Source organism: Podarcis vaucheri (assembly GCF_965113315.1).
Source record: "Podarcis vaucheri genome assembly, chromosome: 2".
NCBI lineage: Eukaryota > Metazoa > Chordata > Lepidosauria > Squamata > Lacertidae > Podarcis > Podarcis vaucheri.
In genome coordinates, this window is record NC_138760.1 from 83656964 (window position 1) to 83679273 (window position 22310).

A 22310-nucleotide genomic window follows, 5' to 3' on the forward strand; every position below is an offset into this window, starting at 1 on the left:
TTCACTTTGGTCTTTCCAAATTTTCCCCCTATGGGTTGGAACCAGAAGGTGCTTTCTGTGGACTGAAGCATTCATTCTTCTTGCATCAGATCCAGTGGAGATTCTCACTGGAGAAACAGACTTTTCCCAATTCCCTTTCCCCACTGCAGCTTCCAGCTTTGCAGGAGGAATCGGCAGAAATCACATTGTCTCCTGTCCATTTTTCCTGTGGAAGCATCCCATATTCCCTAAATTTGGAGCACTTAGAAAGCAGCATTTAATTGAAAGCATTGGAGAACGCGGTGTTCAAAAAGCAAATTGCACAATATTGTTTCCTAATTGTTCCTAATATATTGGCTGAAAGTGGAGCAGGAAATTTTTGGTACATTGCTGTCAATTCCAAAACAGTCGGTTCTCCCCGCCCCCCGCCCATTGGCTTGGTTTGAAAATGGGCCTAAGCCCTCGCTTTTTAAAAACAACACAAGAATGGACCATGATCAGACAAACCATGCCTTGTTTGTGCAAAGTTTGTTTTATTTTTCTTGTCACATACCTTTGTAGCTCAATAAAATCTGCGTAGGTGTGGCCATGGTTAAAGACAGGTGCTGGGTTTGCTCATAACTCCATGTCATAGTTAAAACAAATCAAGATTTGTAAGCCAACAACAAACCGTGGCTTCAGATTTTTAAGGTACTGGGCAAGGTTAACGCATGACCCAAAGGCACGGTCCAACCATGGTTTCGCGTTAAGTGTGAACCAGCTGTGCCGCAACTGAAGAACATTTAAGAGCTTGTGAGTGGAAGAGACAAATTTGCTAGTATTCCCTCCATTATCCATTAGAGGGCAGTAGAGCAAAACAGCTTGTCTATCAGCTGTTCAAACTACAAGCAAACAGAATTTTATGCAGTATTTAATTAACACTTACTCTTTGGTTCTGCTAGTATAGAGCTGCACTGTATTGTATGTTGTATTTGGCTTTTAGTACCATGCTCCATCGGGGCATGACAAAATATGAACAACAGCACTGACAGAAGAACATCCAGAACTGATTTATTAACAAGTGTCATTCATATGCAGCTCAGTGAGTGGAAAGTTGAAGCAACAGAAGGGCAATATGGCCCCAGAAGGACTGGGAAGTTTCACAGTCGGCCCAGCAATTGCTGGCAGAAATCAGCCATGTTCTCCAAATCATTCTCCCTTCATTACACTCTGCCCTTCATAGGGTGACACCCAACTGATTCATGGCATCCACTTCTCTCACAAGATGTAAGCATCACACGGATTAGAGGTATACTGAATGCAGCTACTTCCTAATGCCCACATTCTGTTGCATTTATTCCAAACTGAAAGAGTCCAATGCCTGCAAGTTCATGAGAAGCTGATGGTGGGCTTTTTGTTTCAATGGGTTTTTTGTTGAGTACCTGGGAGTGTATATGATTGAATATAGCAGTTTGGGAAATCTTGGGAGCCTTAATCTGGGGTACTGTCACATGATGCCCCTAGCTTAGATGGCTTTAAAATGTGATGAAACACATCATAGAATCAGAGTTGGAAGGGACCTCAGGGTCATGTAGTCCAATCCCCTGCAATGCAGGAATCTCAACTAAAGCATCCATGACAGATGGTCATCTAACCTCCAAGGAAAGTCTACAACTTCCTGAGGTAGACCGTTTCACTGCTGAACAGCTCTTACTGGCAGAAAGTTCTTCCTACTAGCACACTGAGTTGGGTGTCAACAGGACTGTACCCAAACCGAGAAACAAGATGATATTGATATGGTCAAGTATTTCAAGGTTTAGAACAGGTGCCACCAACATGGTGGCCATGGGCCTTCCCTGCCACCAGAAGGCTTCTGACTCCCCCAAGCTGAACTTTGGCCAATGGTTGCAAGGTGTGTTTTTGTGTTGCCTGTGAGTTTCTCACTTGTAACTATAAGCAGAAGTCCCTAAAGCAACCCCCGGTTTAGAGAAATACAAATAGCTCAGTGCTGACAGAATGCCAAATCCGTTGAGGCAAATAAAAAAAAAAGAAGGGTCAGGGGAGAGAACGTGTGTCCTAGAAAAGGGCATAGGTAGCTGGCACTCTGGACAAGGAAATTCCACACTAGCATTCTGTTTGTGATTAATCACTATTGACAAATGAAACCTGCAAAGGCAAGACTGACCTTTCAGATTCAGATGTAGCAGGCCAGTAAATACCAGTTGCTGAAGGGTGAGAAAGTACTAATGCCATCAGGCTGTTTGGGGGAGCCTATGTCGGAAGCAAAATGCTTGTCTAGATGGATTATTGATCTGAGGCAGCAGAACTTTCATTATGAGGCTACTAGCAGGGAGTGCCCTGCCATGTCTGGGAATTTTTGAAAATAAAAAAATATCATGATTTTAAAATGGATAGTGTAATTTGTGAGTCGTGTACACTGATAACCATCTGCTTAATCTACGCTTGGAGGTGGCAGCTGACTCTATGAACGTGGCAAGCAGCTGAGCCATAGTGAAGCCTGCTTCCACTGTAGCTATAGCAATCTAGCTTCAGATGCAGGGACATTTGGATTCTGGGAATCACATTGTTTCCAATAATAATTTCCTGCAGATCTACAAAAATGGGCCCTGCTTGCTCCAAAAAACCCAGCACAAATCAAATGCCAAGCCATGTGAATGTATATCCAACAGTAGGTACACACGTTTAGGTTTCAGCAGCTGTGGACAGACCAACTTCTCAGATTTTAAAAGTTGCTGCTTTAGCATCTCAGGATACTGGCTTCTCAATCTCAAAGTATAACTTCCCCATCTGTTCAAAATTCTACTTGGACCTTGCATGGTTGGTTGGTTGGTTGGTTGGTTGATTTATAAAAATACAAAACCCACACCTATGACTCTCCTGCTTTTCTATATTCTTGAGTCCAGCCAACTTTGCAAAGACCAAGCGGACTTTTGAACAGCTGTACATACACATGCACACCACTCAGTCACATTCTGACCAACACACTTATTTTATTTACTCCTTTCCCAAATTGCCCTTAAAATCTGATCTACACCTGCTGAAGAATGAGCACTCAGCACTCAGGTTACAATTGTGGGGTGTCCCTCTCTCCAAAATGTAGCACCTTGAGGAGAAGGTTCTTAAATCTTAAAAATACAAACAGTTCCTTACAACGAAGTAGCACAGTCCTGTCTACCATCTCATTTCCACTTCTCTGTTACAGATGTAAAATAGGGTTAAGTCGCTGGAATATTCAGCCAAGCAAATGGGAAGGGAACGTGTCAGTTCAATGAAGCTTGAACCCTGTGTGCCAAAGAGGTAAAAAAGTGTCAGCAGCTGCACTTACAAGATCTCCATTTAAGCTCCTTCTGGTGAGCTTAAAGTTGGGGTGAAAATTGAGAAAACTACTTTTCTGAGGGAGGGGGAGCAAATCTGCTGATTCTGTTCAATACCTATTTTCCTTTAGGTGCTGAGTGAATAGTGACACTGTAGTTATATGCAGTTAATGAAAAAACACACACACACAAATTAGCCAAATGCTCATTTTTATTATACACATTACAATGCATTTGCTACAGACTTTGCTAAAATTTACAAAAAAAGTAGGTTTCATAGTTTTTAAAAATAAACTTCTTTTTCTTATAAATTCATAAATAGGTGACAATAAAACGTCAAAATTGACTATTGTACGCAAGCTTTGTTCCCTTGCCATCTTGCATTCCACCCCACCTGGTAAACACTGTGCTAGGAAAAGCAAGACAGTTGCCAGAGATCAGAAAGATGGGCTCTAGGCCTGTTCCCAGAAACCTTGATTATTACAAGCAATAAAACTTCTAAAAAAATGCAGAACACTTCAGTTTACACCGGAGTTCTTCAAACCTTTTAAAGTCCTTTTTGGAATGAAGTGAATGAATTCAATATGAATCAGAACTTTCTCCCCGTTATGTATGTAAGCCAGGCCTTTTTATGGCTAGTGGAAGCTGCATGTCCCTGGGACATGAGATTTATTTTTTTAACCACACACCAACATCTGAGGCACTATTACAGAATAGGAAATGCCACTGACAACACAGAGCACATGAGGAACCTCCAAAGACCGTGTCAGTATTCATCACTAAATGTTTCCCTAAAAACCACTTTCAAAAGTAGTGCAGGCATTATCTCTGTCACATTCCAGACTGTGCCAACACCACAATCGCAGACTTGCATTTCCATCCCCATCCCCAATACCTGAATTTATAGCCTTGTGCTATCTTTCTACAGATTCTACCATCAGACTATGACCTGATGGTCAGGCTTAGTTGCCAACAGCAAAAAGTGTGATAGATAGACACACACAAGACAAATTTTGCTGCACTTAATAGGTATTGACACATCTCTGTATCTGCCCCCATGGATGGGCAAACAGCTGCAGGAAGGGCATGCTTCTGAGCAGAGATGGGAGAAAGAAAAGGTTTAACTTGTCCTTCCCTACTACTGCCCAAATCATTGTAAGTTATTTTAGTCAGTGTATGTAAACTGAACTAGAGATAGTATTTGGATTAACCTGCTCACATCAAAGTACTGATTCTCATAAAGATATGCGAAGTTGTCGTTAGATCTCATTAATCTCAGCAGGACTTAAAGAGCTGCGGCCCAATACATATCACTTATTTTCCACTGGCTATAAAAACAATCCCAATCATGTATACTTAGTAGGGTCAATTGATTTCTATGGTATTTATTCCCCAGTACACATGTGTAGGATTGTAATCTTAGGCAGATTAGGGGCACTATGTTCTTCTATTACATCTTTTGTATCACTATGGATGGGGACTGGAGAACACACATCACAATGCAGTTGCACAAATAGAGCTAATTTGCACGTGGGTCTTAATGAAGTAAAACTGTGTATGGAAGGCTGGACATGCGTGCATGTCTTTCTTGAGAGAGCTAAAATTTTGGGAAGGTAGGGAATAGTTCTCTAAAGCTTGAGAATCTCTCAAACATCCGCTCTCCGCCCCCCGCCCCAGGCAGAGAGCTTAAAAACAAAAACTTCCCTACAGTTTTGTATACCACAGTACAAGCAACCAGATTTCATAAACTACAAAATTATTAGCATCACAATAAGAGGACTGTGACCAACAGCAATATATTAAGAGCATGCACGTGTCTCACTCATGCACTTTTTATTTTCTCAAAATACAATCAAAGCAGCTAAGATAGTGTACGAGCACCATAGGCAACCATAGTATCAAACCATTCCAGATTGTCTATTTACTATACCCTGTAAATTTCTTTCCTAGTTGTACAAATTAGAAGGGATTCAGGATCGCCGTGCAGTGAGGTAGAGAGCTTACACACTGGTCCTAAATACAGAGAGGTCCCATTCCATGTTATTTCCTGGTACCCAAATTTGGGACCAAGGGGAAAGTTTTCATCCACTAAATCACACCCATAATACCCAGCATGTTTTCCTTACACTTCTCAAGTTCCAGGTTTTCCACACTTCTGACAGCTCTGCCCATCTGAGCAATTCAAAAGTTGCCGTCACCAAGTCCTTAATTCTGATGCTGCCACCTCCCTGTTTATTTTAAAAGTTGGGAATAAAAGCGCAAAGCAGAGCCATGACCGTAACAGGGCCAGAAAAACGTCAGGGAGGAGCAGGAAGAGGGAAGGAAAGGAAAGCAAACACAGATGTTGAGAGCAAGGCAGAAGGCATTTACTTCTGCTGTCGCTGCCTGGATGATCGGTTTTAAAAGTAGGGAAAGAGGATTCAGAGAAACTGGTGCTTTATCTAATATAACTCACCATTTTGTTCTGAAGCAAAGATTGTATTTATTTAGACCACCAGGGTGACTTTGCACATTTGAAAAAGAGAACAGAATGGAAGAGAAAGTAGGAACAGCTCTGCCAATTCATCCACCTCCTCTTTCCATGAGAGACGTGCAAGTTCCTCCTTCAACATTACAGAGTTAGTGAAAAGAGCCAAAAGTGTGACGTCTCTTCCTACACTTTTAGGTAATATACAAAGTCACTCTGGCTGGATGATTGATTGCATGTGTGATGTATTACCTACTATGGTGGCCGATATTTGCTGCCACGTACATTCTGTTAGCGCACCGGTACAAATGTTTGTCAGCACAAACATTTCTGTTTGCCCAGTGGAACAATTTCCCCTCTTCTCTTCCCATACACCATCCTGCGGGTTCTCCCAACCCCCACAGGGCAAACGGAGAGGGCACAGGGAGGAGGAGACAGGGGAAAGCCCTTTTGTGGGCTTCCACTGGTGGGACCAGTTAGTTGAATCTGGTCTTTTGCTTTTAAATGTCTTGTAAGTCACTTGGAGACCTTTGTGTCTAATAAAGAATAATCCAATCTCGTACTGGGTCAATGATAAACATAACTAGGTGCAAGTATCTCTATATATGTCCAACATTACCTAATTTCAGATGTTTTGAAAAAACACAAAAGGAAGGCACTGTACTAAATTCACATCTTAGATTAACAAATATTTGCATAGATTATGCATTAAGATGGAAATTGCCAATAGGATAGTAAGGCGAGCATCTAAAAGAAACCTATGCCATTTGGAAAATATTTTTGTGGACAAGTACTATGCTTATAAAAATGGTGAAATCCATAGTACTTATAAACTATATTTTCCTTGTTGTATAGCAAAATTTATATTTAATCTTGCAAGCCAGTAAAGGAAGAAGAAAAAAAAGAACTACAAATAATAGTATTTTAAGGCTGATAGCTATTGCTATAAACAGAAAAGTTTTCAAAACTATGAGCTACTCTTTAAAAGTCTAGATTATGTTCCAACTACCAGGAAACAGTTTTCAAAGATTTAGGCCATAAACTCTCCTCACAGGCTACATAATCACACATTTAATGTACTCCCTTCTAATGCAAGATTTAATGTACTCGCTTCTAATGAAAGACTGCCAAGTTAATTTGGACACAAATAGAACTCTATTTTAGTAAGTGTTTGTACTTTATTTTTTAAAAAGCTCTGCTACAAAAAGAATCCAATTATAAATGGTAAAAAGCATGTCTGGTGCCATCAATTGTGAAATGTACATATGTGCTTAACTGGACAGGCAGGTTTAGTAACAGCAATTTTTTGTGCAGAAAATATGCCACAAAACATGCTTTCTATGTAACAAATGTGGCACATCTGAAGCACCCAAACCCTAATTGAGAACTGTCTTTAGTGCAAATGATTATCTATTTAGTATCAGCATCAGAATCTTGTGTGTGCTCTATGTGCTGCTTCTAGCGATATCTGTGAAATCTGCCTATGCATCTACATTCTATGCTAAACTGATTTTGGCAAATGCATTTCCCTCTTCTATTGTTTTGTGTCTTTAGCATGCAAGTGTGTTTTATTCTGATCTAGCAATGTTGAATGATACAAGGCTACTTCATTCATCTAAGGGAGTTGTACAATATTTTGAAAGAAAAAACTGGATTTAGGGCAAAGCAATTTGCAACTTATTTTTATATAACCTCTGACTGAACCAGACAAACTCCACAGATCATCTGCAGGGTAGCTGAGGGCCAATGCACATGATCTGGTCCAGTGGCAAAACAACCAGAAGAATGCTCTTCCGCTGCCACTGCTAAAGTAAAATGTGACTTAGCTCGGAGTCTTGAGGGAAAGAAAAGAAATCCTAGACAGAAAAATGTGTTTATTTGTAGCAAAGGATTCTTGTTTCCCAGTGTCCAAGATGGGTGATTCTTTCTATATTGTACTGGGAAGCTTCTTTTAAGAGATGCATTTTCCGTCTGATTAAAAGATTTCCTGCACAATAAACTTGTGGGAACCAGCTATTGGTTGTACTAAAAAGACTGAGGAAAAACAAAGTGCTTAGTTTCTTTCCAGTGATAAGAGACTGTTTTGAATGTTTTCTCACCAAGTTCCCCCATTAAAAGACCAGACCCAATAGTCTAGGGATACAATCCTGAATTCTATCCTGCAGTGCATTCTGCCATCTTCCATAGGAGAGATCCCTAGGACAACTAGCACTACATGCCACTTGAGTATAAGACAAGGTCATTGTTGTCTCTGTATATGGATGCATATCTGTTCCCGCCTTCCCAACCACAGATAAGCCCCTATTACACATTCACCAATCCCCAAATAATCATTACCACCAACTCCACCATCTCCTGGTAGGGCATCAGGTTTAAGCACTCTAGGAAGAGAGGGGTCACACACAAAGAGTAGCTGCTTAGCCATTCCATCTGTTGCAACCTCATTACCACTTTTTCAATGAAACACTTGGAAGAACACACACAGATCCACAGTGATACAGGTGGCTTTGGCAGCTGCCTGTTAACAGCTCATGCCCTTTTACTAGGCACTGGCTCCAAAGGGTGTGAGAACACTCTGTAAATACGAGATAGGTTCGTATTACTCTTTAAAGTTAGGTCTCAAATTTACCTACGTTAGCAAAGAAGCAACAAGCATTTGTTTGTAACAAAAGCCAGTCCCTTCACAATGTTTGGTGAGCTACAGTACAGTACAGTACAATCTTATCTGTATGACTGGCCTGGAGAAAGAACTCAACTTGTAGCAAATTCAGGGCTATTCAAGGACTACAAGAGTAGGCTCACAAGGAACCCAATTTGGAAAAAGATCCATTGTATTCTGTTCACTCACTCACAGGCTACATCAGAATACAGAATGTCGAGACAACACTAACAGCTGAGTTCTGTGTATTCTCAACATACTTGCTATAAAATGTGCATAGATCGGAGGCAGCAAGTCGATTCTGAAACCTTTGGTGGTCCCAGAATAATGTCTTGAACTGGGAGCCTGTGACTACAATCTTGTGAGCAGAATCCAACAGGATCCTGTTCATTTAAACCCTGGAAATCTTATATAGATCACACCCAGAATGTAGATTTAAGGATCAATTTCTAAAATCATCACCATCATCATTGTGGGAGCACCATCATGTCAGAATCCGTCCAAAGGGATCCTAAAGATGTAATGGCATCAGTTAATCAAAGAGTTAGCTGGAGGAGACCCTTACAGCCCTCAGTTGATTTGAGACCTGGCTATGATGTAAACTTTCCTGCACAACACAGGCACATCAGTTTAGGGCTTGGCCTAAAGGGGATGGATCCAAGCCCACTAGGCACAGTTGCTAATCAGCTTCTATTCATTTAAATTATGCAACCGAAGTGCCTGGAGGACTGTACTCACAGTGTAGAAACATTTGTTTGATACCAACAATTAGTTAAGGTAATCACTGGAGTTTTCTGTAACTCCCAAGTACAGTGATTAGTTACTGCTGGGCAATCAGTGCTTTTTTAATTTCTGGATGCAGTGGACCTGACGTCTCCTGGTATGAAGTCCTATTTAGAAGCAAAACTTCTTTGTCACACCTCACACTGCATTTCTATGTAAAACATAGTTGTGAAAACTATCCCTAACAGAAAGTAAGGCCTCTTTATTTATAATATCTAACACACTTGAAATCAAAGCCGCTGCTCTCAAAACTACAACCAAAAACACAACAGAACCCATTTGGGGTCCATCTTTGATTGGAAACAGTGGGATGAGTTTTTTAATTAAACAAATTTTACAGTCAGTTACTTTGTAAGACAAAAACCAAAACAGACAGAAGGTGCCAATTTTTTTATAGCTATGGGTGGATTTTCTGGTTAATCATATCAATTTCTAAAAATGATCTGAGATACCAAACTTATCCAGGTCTTCTCTCTTTAATGCTAATTGAAATAACCATAAATTGATGTTTTTGAATTATAATCTGAATTTACAATATGCATTTTCCTAACACAATCAGGGACTTCTGAGTGTCCAGGTGCAGGGACCTGCTTTTCAGAGACTTTGTCCTTTGCTCTGAATTGAAGGCCTTTTAATAGGTACAATACATTAAGCACTGAAAAGCTGGCTTAACAGCTTGCAGATACTTTGGAGTTGAATCCAAAGAAAAGTGCACCGAAAGTTTACTTTCCACCCCCTCTTTCTTCTGACAGCCCCCCAATCCCTGCTGTATGGAGTGGGATGTATCACGGGGGTGGGGGGGGGAGAAAACTGAGAGGAAAGAGGAGATCCCTGAAAATCAGGTGGAGACACCTTCTGCAAGTGGGAAAGTCGGCTTCCTTTAGCCTCCGTTGACGCATTATTTCTCTGGTTTCAATCCTTTATTCATCCTATTTTAGTTTTAAGGTGCTAAAAAGAGGGGGGAAACGTGGGCAACATCTGCACATCTTAACTGCAGGCATAACTTTAACCTGAGACGAACATAAACTCTCCTTAAGTTAAATGTGCTGAGCAGAAACAGTCACATAGTTTCATTAATACATTGCAGACCTACCAAAAAAAAAAAAAAGATTTTCTCTCTCACACAGAAACAAGAAGATGCCATTTGAAAGAACGTGCTGTGGCACTAATAGTGGCAGGGGCGCGGGGATCCACAAGAGAACAGGCTCAATTATTTAAAAGGGTTATCCTACAACTCACAAAATGTGTCCCACGTTGGGAGCTCCTGAGCCAATTTCTGACATGAGAGCAATTGCTTCATGATTTATAGGGGCTCCATAACATGGGTGGACTTTTAAGGAAAATTAGCAGGGATCACCTATACCTGACTGTGCAGTTTACAGACACTTATCAATTTCTTAACAAAACTGGCCCAGACAAACTTCACGAGGAGCTGATTTCATGGCACAAAAAATAAAACCTTAAATAATTTATGATTTGCAATTTCCTCCACAAATTTAATATCTAAAGTTAAATAGGAAGAAGCTCTAGCTGGATGACATCCTATGGAAAAAATACTCCAGCAACAACATTAATGATCAGCATATGTAACTGAAACTAAGCTTCAATAAAAATGATTTGATGCACTCCAGCAATTAAAGAAGCAAATGGTAAAAAAACAAAAACATCATCTTTTCATAGGTACTGAATATGAACTTTAAATGAAATTAATAACACTGAATATTAGAGGTACACAATGTTATGTCCAAGAAGGGGGCTATAAAAATGTGCAAAATAAATGATGAACAAACTTTAATATTGACATTACAATCCTAAGCCTATTTACTTGGAAGTGAGCCTGATGAATTTTCAAATGCATTTACGTTCCAAGAAGGTTCTGTTGAAATCAGTAGGACTTCCATTCAATGAAATGTTTTTAGGATCAAGTCTTCCAAGATGGAAATAAAGAAAATAAATTAGTGACCCATGTGTTCAGTTCAGTTCTGCAAATAATGGTTTCTCTCTTTGCCTGAAAAATGTGAGACAAAAAACTGTCCAGCTAGCTTTGCACCCACAGCATTAATCAACCCTCGCCACATGCTACATTTAATGTCTAGAAAAACCTATCTTCTATGGAGGTTCCTCATATTGAACAAATGTTAGCTGATTTGTCCTATATAGGAAACTTTCAAGTATTTCATACTTGAAATGTCCCTGCAGAGAAATTGAATGACACTGTGTGGTTTCTGATTCTTTGATTCTTGGAATGCTGAGAGTTTAAAAACAGAGGCAGTGTTAAGACTCACTGACATAAAAGCAGAAGTGTCTTCTTCCCAAGTACAGGGATTTACAACAGGTAACACAGTAATTTCTTGTTCAGACAATTTCATACAAAGAGATCCCAGTGGCTTCCTTCTGTGCAACTTAACTTTCAAATTGCACAAGTTCCTCTGAAAAGAAGGTGGTAGAAACTGCTACAGAGTAATGGCCGTAGAAGGCTAACTTTTAGATCTACAAAAGAAAGCCCCTTCATATTGAAAATTATCCTGCAAATGTTAATGTCTAACCTACAAAAATATTGGGCTTGCAGGAAAAGGATACTGCTGCTTTGTTATGCAGCACGGTGTGTGTGTGTGTGTAATTATAAGGGAAGGACAGGTACCCTCGTAATTCCAGTAAGAGTTAGAGATAACATAACCTGCATCAGCAACCACACCCCCATCCTTCCACATCCTTGCTGTCAAGTTTGATGCTGTCCGTGTTTTGCTCACTGAACATGGGGCCTCCGTGCCTCATCATTAACTCTGTTGCCATCTTTACAAAAGCCTCCTCCACGTTGCTAGAGTCCTTTGCAGAAGTCTCTATGGCACAGGTGATGTCATAATGCTCAGCCAGACTCTGAGCTTCCTCTAGCTGAACCTCCCGACGGTCACTTAGGTCAGACTTGTTTCCTGGCAGGAGAAAGTGGAATTGTTTACAGATTAATTTTGTAAATGCATCTCCTACGGTCAGGGAAAGAGTTCAGCCATGGGAGGGAGGGGAGAGACACAAAGCAGTGACTTGTGGAAGGGTGCTTGGAAAGCAGCAGAATCGCACAGGTGAAGGAAGTAGGCTGGAGATGAGATGCCACTTATCTTGGAGATGAGAAAGAGCAGGTGAAAGTAGAAGCTGATAGAAAGTCTGTGGAGGAAGGACGAAGAAATCCGAGCCACTATAGGTTTATAACATTTTTCACTCTGGATTGTGGATTTAAAATTTCATCCTGTTTTGATGCTTAGAAAGCATTCACCTTCAACATAGTTACTTTGTCTAATTAAAGGTTCTGTGCAGCCCACACACTATAAATTCCTATACTAACGTTCATTTTCCTTATTCTGTATTTCATTGGCGGTGTTTGGACATCACAATAAACCATGGTTTGTCTTGATGAAATGAGTCTAACCTCCACCCAGGCTCATGCATTCCCCAATCCCCCGTTAGGATTCCTGCTCCGTGTTGGGAATTCCATTCCACCCTTGCTGCAGATATGTGGGATTGTTACATGTCACATGTCTGCAGCAAGGTGGAATGGAATTCCCAAACCCCCTCCTCTGGCACAGCCACAAGTATAAGAATGAAAGCTTTCACTTCCATTTTTTATTAACTGCAGCTTATCATATCATCCAAAGCCAGCTAACGGTGGTGAAGCTTAACTGGACAAGGTGGAAACAAGCCAGCTTCAAACCATGAAACTGGCTTGATTCAAACAATCTGTAGATGAGATTCACCACCAAGGATGTAACATTAAACTATGGTTTAAATACAGCTTTTATCTCTGGAAGTAATATGATTCTGAATGTCTACCTACAGTGCCAGTTCTAGACTGTATATATAAACTGCAATGAAGAGTAAAATATATCCGTAACAAAGTACATTTGGCATATTGGACATAAGCTATAGTTTGTGCTATTCAGTTTAAAGCAGGGCTTTTTTTTCAGGCAGAACTCAGTTCCAGCACCTCTCAGGTGGGCGCCGTTGCCATTATAAAAGAACAAAGGAGGCATTCATGGTGAGTTCCTCTTTTTCTAGAAAAACAGAACTGGTTTAAAGTATGCTGGAGCTTTACCATATATTATAAACTATAAGAGTCAAATCCCAGAGGACCTGAAGGCACAATAGTGCTTTGCTCAAATAATTCCTAGTATTTTAAAATGCATTTTTGAATTTGAAAAAGAATAAAGGCTATAGAATCCTAAACCAGTTTTTCCCAAGAGCAAACAAAAATGCATGATGTGGAAATGTGAACTGCAGTAGGAACCAAAAGCCAAGCTTTCCAAACTCTGAGAATATATGTCTCTTCATCTCCAAGATATCCAGGAAATAAAGAAAATATCTCTGCACTGGCTGCTATTGTCCTATTAAGTAGAAGCATAGCAATTTGTATTTCTAGCTCATTCCAAAATATACCCCACACTCACCAATCAGCAATTGTACTATGTTAGAACCTGCATATTTTCTCACATCCTCGATCCAGCGAGGAATAGACTGGAAAGAGCCTCTCTTGCTAATGTCATAGGCTAGAATAGCTCCATTGGCACTTCGATAGTAACTCTGGGTGATGGTCCGAAACCGTTCTTGACCAGCTGTGTCCCAGATCTGCAACTAAAAAAATAAAGAAGTGGTTAGGTCTTACAAGATATTGGTTGTATTTCTCAGGCGATATGTCTTATCTCAACAGCGGGGGGGGGGGGAGATACAGTGGTACCTCAGGTTACATACGCTTCAGGTTACAGACTCCGCTAACCCTGAAATAGTGCTTCAGGATAAGAACAGAAATTGTGCTCCGGCGGTGCGGTGGCAGCAGGAGACCACATTAGCTAAAGTGGTGCTTCAGGTTAAGAACAGTTTCAGGTTAAGAATGGACCTCCGGAACGAATTAAGTATTTAACCCGAGGTACCACTGTATTTACTACAGAAGTGTACAATTATTTTTTGTTTTAATAAAAATTTTAAACTTGAGAGGAGAAATGGGTTTGGATCCCTTCCAGTCAGGATTCAGGCCTCATCATGGGACTGAAACTGCCTTGGTCGCACTGGTTGATGATCTCCGGCGGGCTAGAGACAAAGCTGAGAACTGTTTCCTAGTTCTGCTGGATATCTCAGCGGCTTTTGACACCATCGACCATAACATCCTTCTGGACCGTCTAGAGGGGCTGGGAGCTGGGTGGACTGTTATGCAGTGGTTCTGCTCCTTCCTCCTGGGCCGTGTTCAGAAAGTGGTGGTGGGGGATGAGTGTTCAGACCCCTGGGCTCTCACTTGTGGGGTGTCTCAGGGTTCTGTCCTCTCCCCGATGCTTTTCAACATCTACATGCAGCCACTGGGAGAGATCATCAGGGGGTTTAGACTGGGTGTTCATCAGTATGCGGATGATACCCAGCTCTACCTCTCTTTCAAATCACCAGTGAAGGCAGTGAAGGTCCTGTGTGAGTGTCTGGAGGCGGTTGGAGGATGGATGGTGGCTAACAGTTTGAGGTTGAATCCTGACAAGACAGAATTACTGTTTTTGGGGGACAGGAGGTGGGCAGGTATGGAGGACTCCCTGGTCCCGAATGGGGTAACTGTGCCCCTGAAGGACCAGGTGCGCAGCCTGAGAGTCATTTTGGATTCACAGCTGTTCAAGGAGGCGCAGGTCAATTCGGTGTCCAGGGCAGCTGTTTACCAGCTCCATCTGGTACGCAGGTTGAGACCCTACCTGCCCGCAGACTGTCCCGCCACAGTGGTGCATGCTCTAGTTATCTCTCGCTTGGACTACTGCAATGCGCAAAACTGACTACATTCAGGAGGCTCACAGACAACTTTCCAATACCGCCTTTTACACAGAATTGGACTCAGACCCCACACAAGAATACAAGAAGGAACTGAACAAGATTGTTAAGGAGCTACCCCCACACGTCCAAGAACAGATCCTCACCAACACACTAACAGAACCTCGACCAGGAACTTTCTATCTTCTACCTAAAATACACAAACCAGGAAATCCAGGACGCCCCATCATTTCAAGTATTGGCACTATTACAGTGGGTGTCTCCGGTTATATGGACTCGGTTCTGAAACCATATGCCATCAGTGCTCCCAGCTATGTACGTGACACCACAGATTTTCTGAGGAAAATACAATCTTTAAATAATCTTCCCAATAATACTATACTAGCTACTATGGATGTGGAATCTCTGTATACCAACATCCCACACAACGATGGTTTACAAGCTATAAGGAACACCATTTCAGATAAAACCACAGCGGACCTTGCCACCAAACTCTGCCAATTTGTCCTTACCCACAACAACTTCAAATTCGGTGATGATCTGTTCCTTCAGATCAGCGGCACAGCAATGGGCACCCGCATGGCCCCACAGTATGCCAACATCTTCATGGCAGATTTAGAACGTTTCCTAAACTCCTCCCCACTCAAACCTCTCTTGTACCTGCGATACATTGACGATATTTTTATCATCTGGACACATGGTCAACAGACCCTGGACACCTTTCGCCAGAAATTTAATGATTTTCACCCCACAATCAACCTTACAATGAATCAATCTATGCAAGAAATACATTTTTTGGACACTACTATAAAAATACAGGATGGGCGCATAGACACCACCTTATACCGTAAACCAACTGACCGACAAACATATCTACATGCCTCTAGCTACCATCCCAAACATACCAAACAGTCCATTGTATATAGCCAGGCACTACGTTACAGCCGCATCTGTTCCAATTCTACAGACAGAGATTCTCACCTAAGAGATCTACAGCAAACCTTTTCAGAACTAAAATACCCAGCAGATGAAGTTAGACAACAGATCAACAGAGCCAGACTTATACCCAGAGAGAACTTGCTGCAAGACAGACCCAAAAAAGAAAATAACAGAACACCTCTAGTCATCACATACAGCTCCCAAGTTAAAACAGTACAACGCATCATCAGAGATCTACAACCTCTCCTGGACAATGACAGTTCTCTTTCTCAAGCTCTGGGAGGAAGACCTTTCATTGCCTACAGACAGCCACCTAATCTTAAACAACTCCTAACCCACAATAATACTACAACCAGACTTAACACGGACACTGGCTCCAGAGCCTGCAATAAACCCAGATGCCAACTTTGCTGCCACATACACCCGGACAATACCATTACTGGCCCCAACAACATCACACATACCATCTCGGGACTATTCAATTGCTCATCGTCTAACATTGTGTATGCCATCAAATGCCAACAGTGTCCTTCAGAGCTCTATATTGAACAAACAGGCCAAACCTTACGCCAAAGAATAAACGGACATAAATCTGACATCAAGAATCACAAAACAGAGAAACCAGTAGGAGAACACTTCAATCTCCCAGGACATTCTATACAAGATCTCAAAGTAGCTGTTTTACTACAAAGGAATTTCAGAAATAGACTGGAAAGAGAAGCTGCTGAATTGCAACTCATTACCAAACTTAAAACCATGGAGAGACCTGGTTTGAACAAAGACATTGGATTCTTATCCCATTATACATGACTAAGCCATTTCTCACCTTCTCACCCCGTGCCCTTTCCTGTAAGACCTATTACAGTCGTTAAGAGTCGTCAACAGGCTCATCTCAGCTATCTGCCAATCTCCCATTCCCACCACCCTTCTGAGTAATACCCCTCCCCACCTTCTCACTATATAGAAGGATCTGGCCACTTCTGTTTCAGTGTATCTGAAGAAGTGTGCATGCACACGAAAGCTCATACCAAGAACTAACTTAGTTGGTCTTTAAGGTGCTACTGGAAGGAATTTTTTTATTTTGTTCATAAGAAGACAGCTATCCAGTGTCAAGCCACAAACTAACCAACCTTGTCAGGGTATTGCTTCAGGCATTTGCATGGGTAGAACAAAAAGATCTATTTTAGCATTCAAGATCAGGAAATCCTGCCAGATGCATGTGAAATAGAATGAGAGAGAAGTGTCAACATGGAGCAATCTGATAACTAGCTGCAATGATCCGCAAATGCTATCTCTTCACTGACCTTCCTACCACAGTAACAGCTTTTTGCAGTTATCTGTTGATAAAACAAAGACTTAGAGGATGCAGAGCAGTCTTATACAGTATTCTCTCAACTTGCCTCAAGGAAGTACTTCTCATGATGACACTGCACTTTCCCAGTTCAAAGCACAAAGTTACTGCTGTGAAGATGCAGGTCTTTCCACAGCTAGTAGGCCCCAGTAATTTGGTTTGCTGCCTAGAACATGCCAGCCACACTTCTGGATAATGACTGTAACATTGGTGAGCAAGCAATATAAATCCTTCTTCCCGCATGCCCAAACCATATCCTGAATCTAACCACTAGCACTCAACGTCCGAAGAGGAAACTAAAATGGGAACCAAAACTGACCAGTCTCCAGACAAAAGGTGGATAAATCCCTTGTCAGTTCTTTTGTTTCATACACAAACTCAGTCTTGAGACATTAGCTGGATGGTCCAACAAAGCTAATAGAAGTTGGCAAGTCAGAATTCCAAAGTGACTCACAGGAGAGAGGCACTTCAGGCTTTTGCCCACCAAAGCAATTATGGGGTGGGAGAAGACAACAGAAATGACTCCCATCCTGATTAATACTATATGAGGTGGGAAGTTAACCTGCCCTTCCCATGCAGTAACCCCAAAGCTTAAACATACTAGTGATAACAGCCGTGGGAAGGAGGAAGGCAGGGAGGTTTCAGGGGTAGTTGCAAAGCAAATGGGGGCACTGCTCATCACTGTGATGCCTGGGAGAACAGGGATGTGGATGGATTGCTCCTTGTTATTTTCTTTACTCTACAGACTATTTTGCCAATTCCCTCTCTCACATTCAGTTCCCACCCTCATTCTGTTCTGGAAGGTTGCGGGATGCTATATGTGTCATGTATTCAGTGAGACTGAAAAGAATTGTGGTTATTTAACACATCAACTATCCCCACAGCCTTCTGCAGTTAAAAACACTATCCTGATTTACCTCTTAAAATAAACACCTTTAGTTTTTACTGAACAAAATAAAACTATGGTACCCCTGTAATCAAGAAGAATGTAAATGCAGCATGCAGTATTTTTCTCAGAACACAAATTCAAGCTTATGGAAGGTTTTCAAACTTGTAAAAAACTGCCCATTTGACAATGGTTTTATGAGAGGAGCAGTCACACAGATAAGACAACAGTCCCATTTTATCTTCCTGCAACATGAGGGTCAAAGCTCCACATATGGGAAAGCTCATTTAAACCAAGCCAAGTACTGAAAACCGCTAAGGAAGTCTGAAATGTCATTTGAATTTCTCAAATGTAAGACTATCCAAAATTAGTTCAAAATACCCAAAAAACCTATGTACCATCTACTAGTGGGATCTAAAAGCAGACTATGTGTATCTAGTTTCTTCTACAGTAATGTGTAACTGCCAATCACAGGAAATTTATTTTTATTTTATGCCACATGTAAGAAGCCTTCTTTAGCTTTTCAGCTGGCACTGCTCTACTCCAAGAGCCCTTCAGAGAGACACCTGGTACTAGGTGGAGTCCCAGGAAGGAAAATATTTGCAATTCATGCGTGTGTTTGGCATATAAACTTGACCAAGCTTCAGTCTCAGAGGAAAAATGTCTCAACAGCCTTTTTGCTGGGGGAAAAGGAAAAAAGAGACTAAAAATATAAATGTATATTTAGATAAAAATAAAAATAAACCTTGGCGGTGTTAATTAATGGAATCCTCTTCCAACACATAAGGTAAAGTAAAACTACCATGTTTATTAACATTTTTCATTCACCCCCACCCCAGCAGCTTACATAGCCTATATTTAAAAGTAGATACATCTACCACACAGGAAATCCTGTAGGTCTCTCTCTCTCACACATACTACAGCACAGAAGGGAAGCTGTGGCCCTCGAAATGTAAAGTAAAACTACCATGTTTATTAACATTTTTCATTCACCCCCACCCCAGCAGCTTACATAGCCTATATTTAAAAGTAGATACATCTACCACACAGGAAATCCTGTAGGTCTCTCTCTCTCACACATACTACAGCACAGAAGGGAAGCTGTGGCCCTCGAAATGTTGGTGAGTTCCACTTCCCATAATCCCTGACTATTGATCACGCTGGCTGGGGTTGAAAGGAGTTGGAGTCAAGTAACATCTAAAGGGCCACAGCTTCCCCATCCCTGTGCTATAGCCTGACAATGTTAGTTAATATTCCAAGGTTGTATCTGATGAGGTTGTACTGAGAGTGCAAAGAGTATCTTGAGTTCTAATCCTGGTACGGACGCACTCTGCACTGCACAGTCATAGTGATGTTTAGGGTAATGAGCATTTGCCCTTGGGAAAACAGTATTGCTCTGCTATTTGTTTCGAAACCAAGATGGCATCTGGAAAAGCATTCTATTTACTTTGCTAGTACTTTGGACAGTTTTCTAAGCCACTTTAGAAAGATGAGTCACATGATAAAGCAGTTGCACGACAAGTCTGTTGACATTTGTTGCAAGCCTATTCTTAAACCTGTTTAGCACCGTCTGAAGCACTTTTCCAAACCAGCTTAGAAAATCCTGGTGTGATGCTGAAGAAAAGGATACAGTCATAACACCAAACATATTTGAGGCTCTCTCCTATTACTTATATGCACTGTGCATTCTAGGTACTGTACATGTCACATTGTGGACAGGGAGATTCAAAAATGGTTTTTAGTGTGATCCTTTAGCTTCCATTTCTCAGTCAAAAAGGGGAAAATGGCATTTGCTGTGAGGTCTAACAACGTAAGAGGCACAAATAGCCTAAAGATATGTCAATTTTTTAGAAAGGTACTGTGTTAGCATGATTTTAAAAGGACATTAGGCAGGCAAAAACAAAACCTTAGGGTTGCATGAGGCTGAAATCACGTTTAAACTGACTTGCCAGTCCCTGTGTGTGCAGCATTAGTACGTAAACACAGCAAACACATAGGCTATGGATCCTAAGTCTGTGTGTAGCAACAGAAAAAAAGAAAGAAAAGAAAAAGCTTACAGTATTACAGCACAAGCCTTTGTAGTTAGCAGGACTCAACAGATGTGTGACGTGGACTGTTGGGAGCTTTATGGCTTAAAACCAAGTTAACTAGGTGATAACAGAACACACTCTGACAATTAGAGCACTGTGTACCATATCCTGTACATTTTATTATCGCCACTGATGTGATGGTGATTTTGAACAGTTTATGTAACATCCTTTTGAAGTTTCCTTTAGGTATGCTCCAACTGAGGTTATCCTGGAGCTTCCTCATAAATAACCTTGGAAGTATTTCCAATTCACAAGCAATTGCAGAAAGGTATATAACATTCCCAAAGGGATTTCCATACAAGGTTATGTATACAAATAAGGTTTGAAATGCACAGGGAACATTTTTTTGCAGAGCCCTTTTGCACATAGCACTTTTCAATTGTATATCCCTTTTTACAATATTATATGCCCACTCAATTGCTTCACTCTGAGGAACTGGCACTGTTACAAGTGCCACATAATCCTTGTTCAACACTTGTAAGAAGTTGATCTTTCATTGTGGTAGCCACCCACACCTGGAGCTCCCTGCCTACTCACACGAGGCAGCTGCCTTCACTATACTCTTTCCGGGGCTTCCTACAAACATTTTTATATAGGCAAGCCAATACAGACATAAGAAGGTTCACATGTGTTTTCATATCTTGATTTTTTAAAAAAAGTTTTAAATACTTGTTTTTAACTGATTTTTACTGATTTTATTGTTGTTGTTTTTTGTAAACTGCTCTAAGGTTTTAGTACAATCAACTGATCTATAAATATTTTGAAATAATCAGACTTTGCACAAAACAGGAGTTACTATCTGTACTATCAGCACATCCAGATAGGCAGTTTCCCAAGTGGTGTGCATCAATGTGCTCTACATCCCTCTGCCACAATAGGAAGTGGCCTAAGAAAATTCACTGTATATAGATGACAGCAGCAAGCACCTGAGAAGCGCATCCTTGACACAAAATGGATTAAAACCATTCCTGCAGTATGCTCGTTAGATCAACCAGCAGTGTGGGCCAGGGAAGACATTGTGCATCCAACTCTGTACCTTAGTTCTCAAACGCATTGGTACTCAAATGTCTTGGTTCCCAAACACTGAAAACCCGGAAGTGTCCTGCTTTTCAAACATTTTTCGGAAGCCGAACATCCGATGCAGTTGTCAGTTTTTGTTTCCGGGGCGCCTGCACCAATCAGAAGGTTTTTGAACATTTCAGAAGTCAAATGGACTTCTGGAACGGATTAAGTTCAAGAACCAAGGTACCAATGTATGTGTGTTATCGCACGAAGTGCACACGGTCCAAACTTTCTCAGCTACCACATCTGATGCCCTTACCTGTTGGGGGGGGGGAGCAAAGTTTGTTTGTTTGAAATTAGTATAGTGAGTTTAGGGTAAAGTTCTAGCACAAACCCTTCAGCAAAGTCTGTTGGCAATGAATTCAGTGCACCTCTGTGGATGTCAGGAGGAGGACAGAGAGGTCTGGTGCCACCTAAGCCCGCCTTCCCCCACACCTGTTACCTGCCTGGCTAGTGGGGGTGGGAGGAGCAGGAAGCCCCTTCCCTTGCAAACTGGGGCGGGGGGGTCGTGGCGAGAGGCAGGCCGGCCAGCCCCCCCCCTGCTTGTCACCCCCCCTCCTCTCACACTCGGTCCAACCCCCACCTTGACCCGCTTGCCCTGGATCTCCAGGCTCTTCATGGTGAAGTCCACGCCGATGGTGCTGCCCTGCCTCTCGGCGAAGGCCCCGGTCTTGAAGCGCTGCACCAGGCACGTCTTGCCCACGCTGGCGTCGCCGATCAGCACCAGCTTGAAGAGGAAGTCGTAGCGCTCCTCCGGGTCCGGCCCGGGGGGCGCTCCTGCCACGGGGGGACCCGGCATGGCGGAGGCGGCGGCGCTGGGGCACCTCTTGCCGCTGCTTCCTTTGGCCTCCTCAGCGCCACAGCGGCGGGGAGCTCCGCGGCGCCGGGCCCGGCCTAGCGCTGAGCTCGCCGCCCCTTGAGCGCCTGTCTGGGCCGCGACTGCGACCGCCTCAGCATCGTCCCCGGCCCCGCCAGACCGGGTGACTGGGCATGCGC

The 22310-nt window shown here is 42.0% G+C and overlaps 1 protein-coding gene across 1 annotated transcript; it reads right to left on the reverse strand.

Annotated features, from left to right (window-relative positions):
* Positions 1–3486: 3486 nt before the first annotated feature.
* RAB43 (RAB43, member RAS oncogene family) lies at positions 3487–22233 on the reverse strand. Its single transcript, XM_082212002.1, has 3 exons — positions 21898–22233; positions 13639–13822; positions 3487–12132 (listed from the first exon to the last, which is right to left on the reverse strand). Exons 1-3 carry the CDS (start codon positions 22111–22113, stop codon positions 11885–11887), a joined length of 648 nt encoding a protein of 215 aa, XP_082068128.1. The 5' UTR covers positions 22114–22233; the 3' UTR covers positions 3487–11884.
* Positions 22234–22310: the final 77 nt, after the last annotated feature.

What these genes read in the sequence shown, in the direction of transcription:
- RAB43 (XM_082212002.1), bottom strand. Translation starts at nt 22,113, where the DNA reads ATGCCGGGTCCCCCCGTGGCAGGAGCGCCCCCCGGGCCGGACCCGGAG. An exon ending in TCCAGGGCAAGCGGGTCAAG is followed by an intron (nt 13,823 to 21,897) that starts GTGGGGGTTGGA and finishes TTATTTTTTTAG; the next exon opens with TTGCAGATCTGGGACACAGC. An exon ending in CATAGTACAATTGCTGATTG is followed by an intron (nt 12,133 to 13,638) that starts GTGAGTGTGGGG and finishes TTCTCCTGCCAG; the next exon opens with GAAACAAGTCTGACCTAAGT.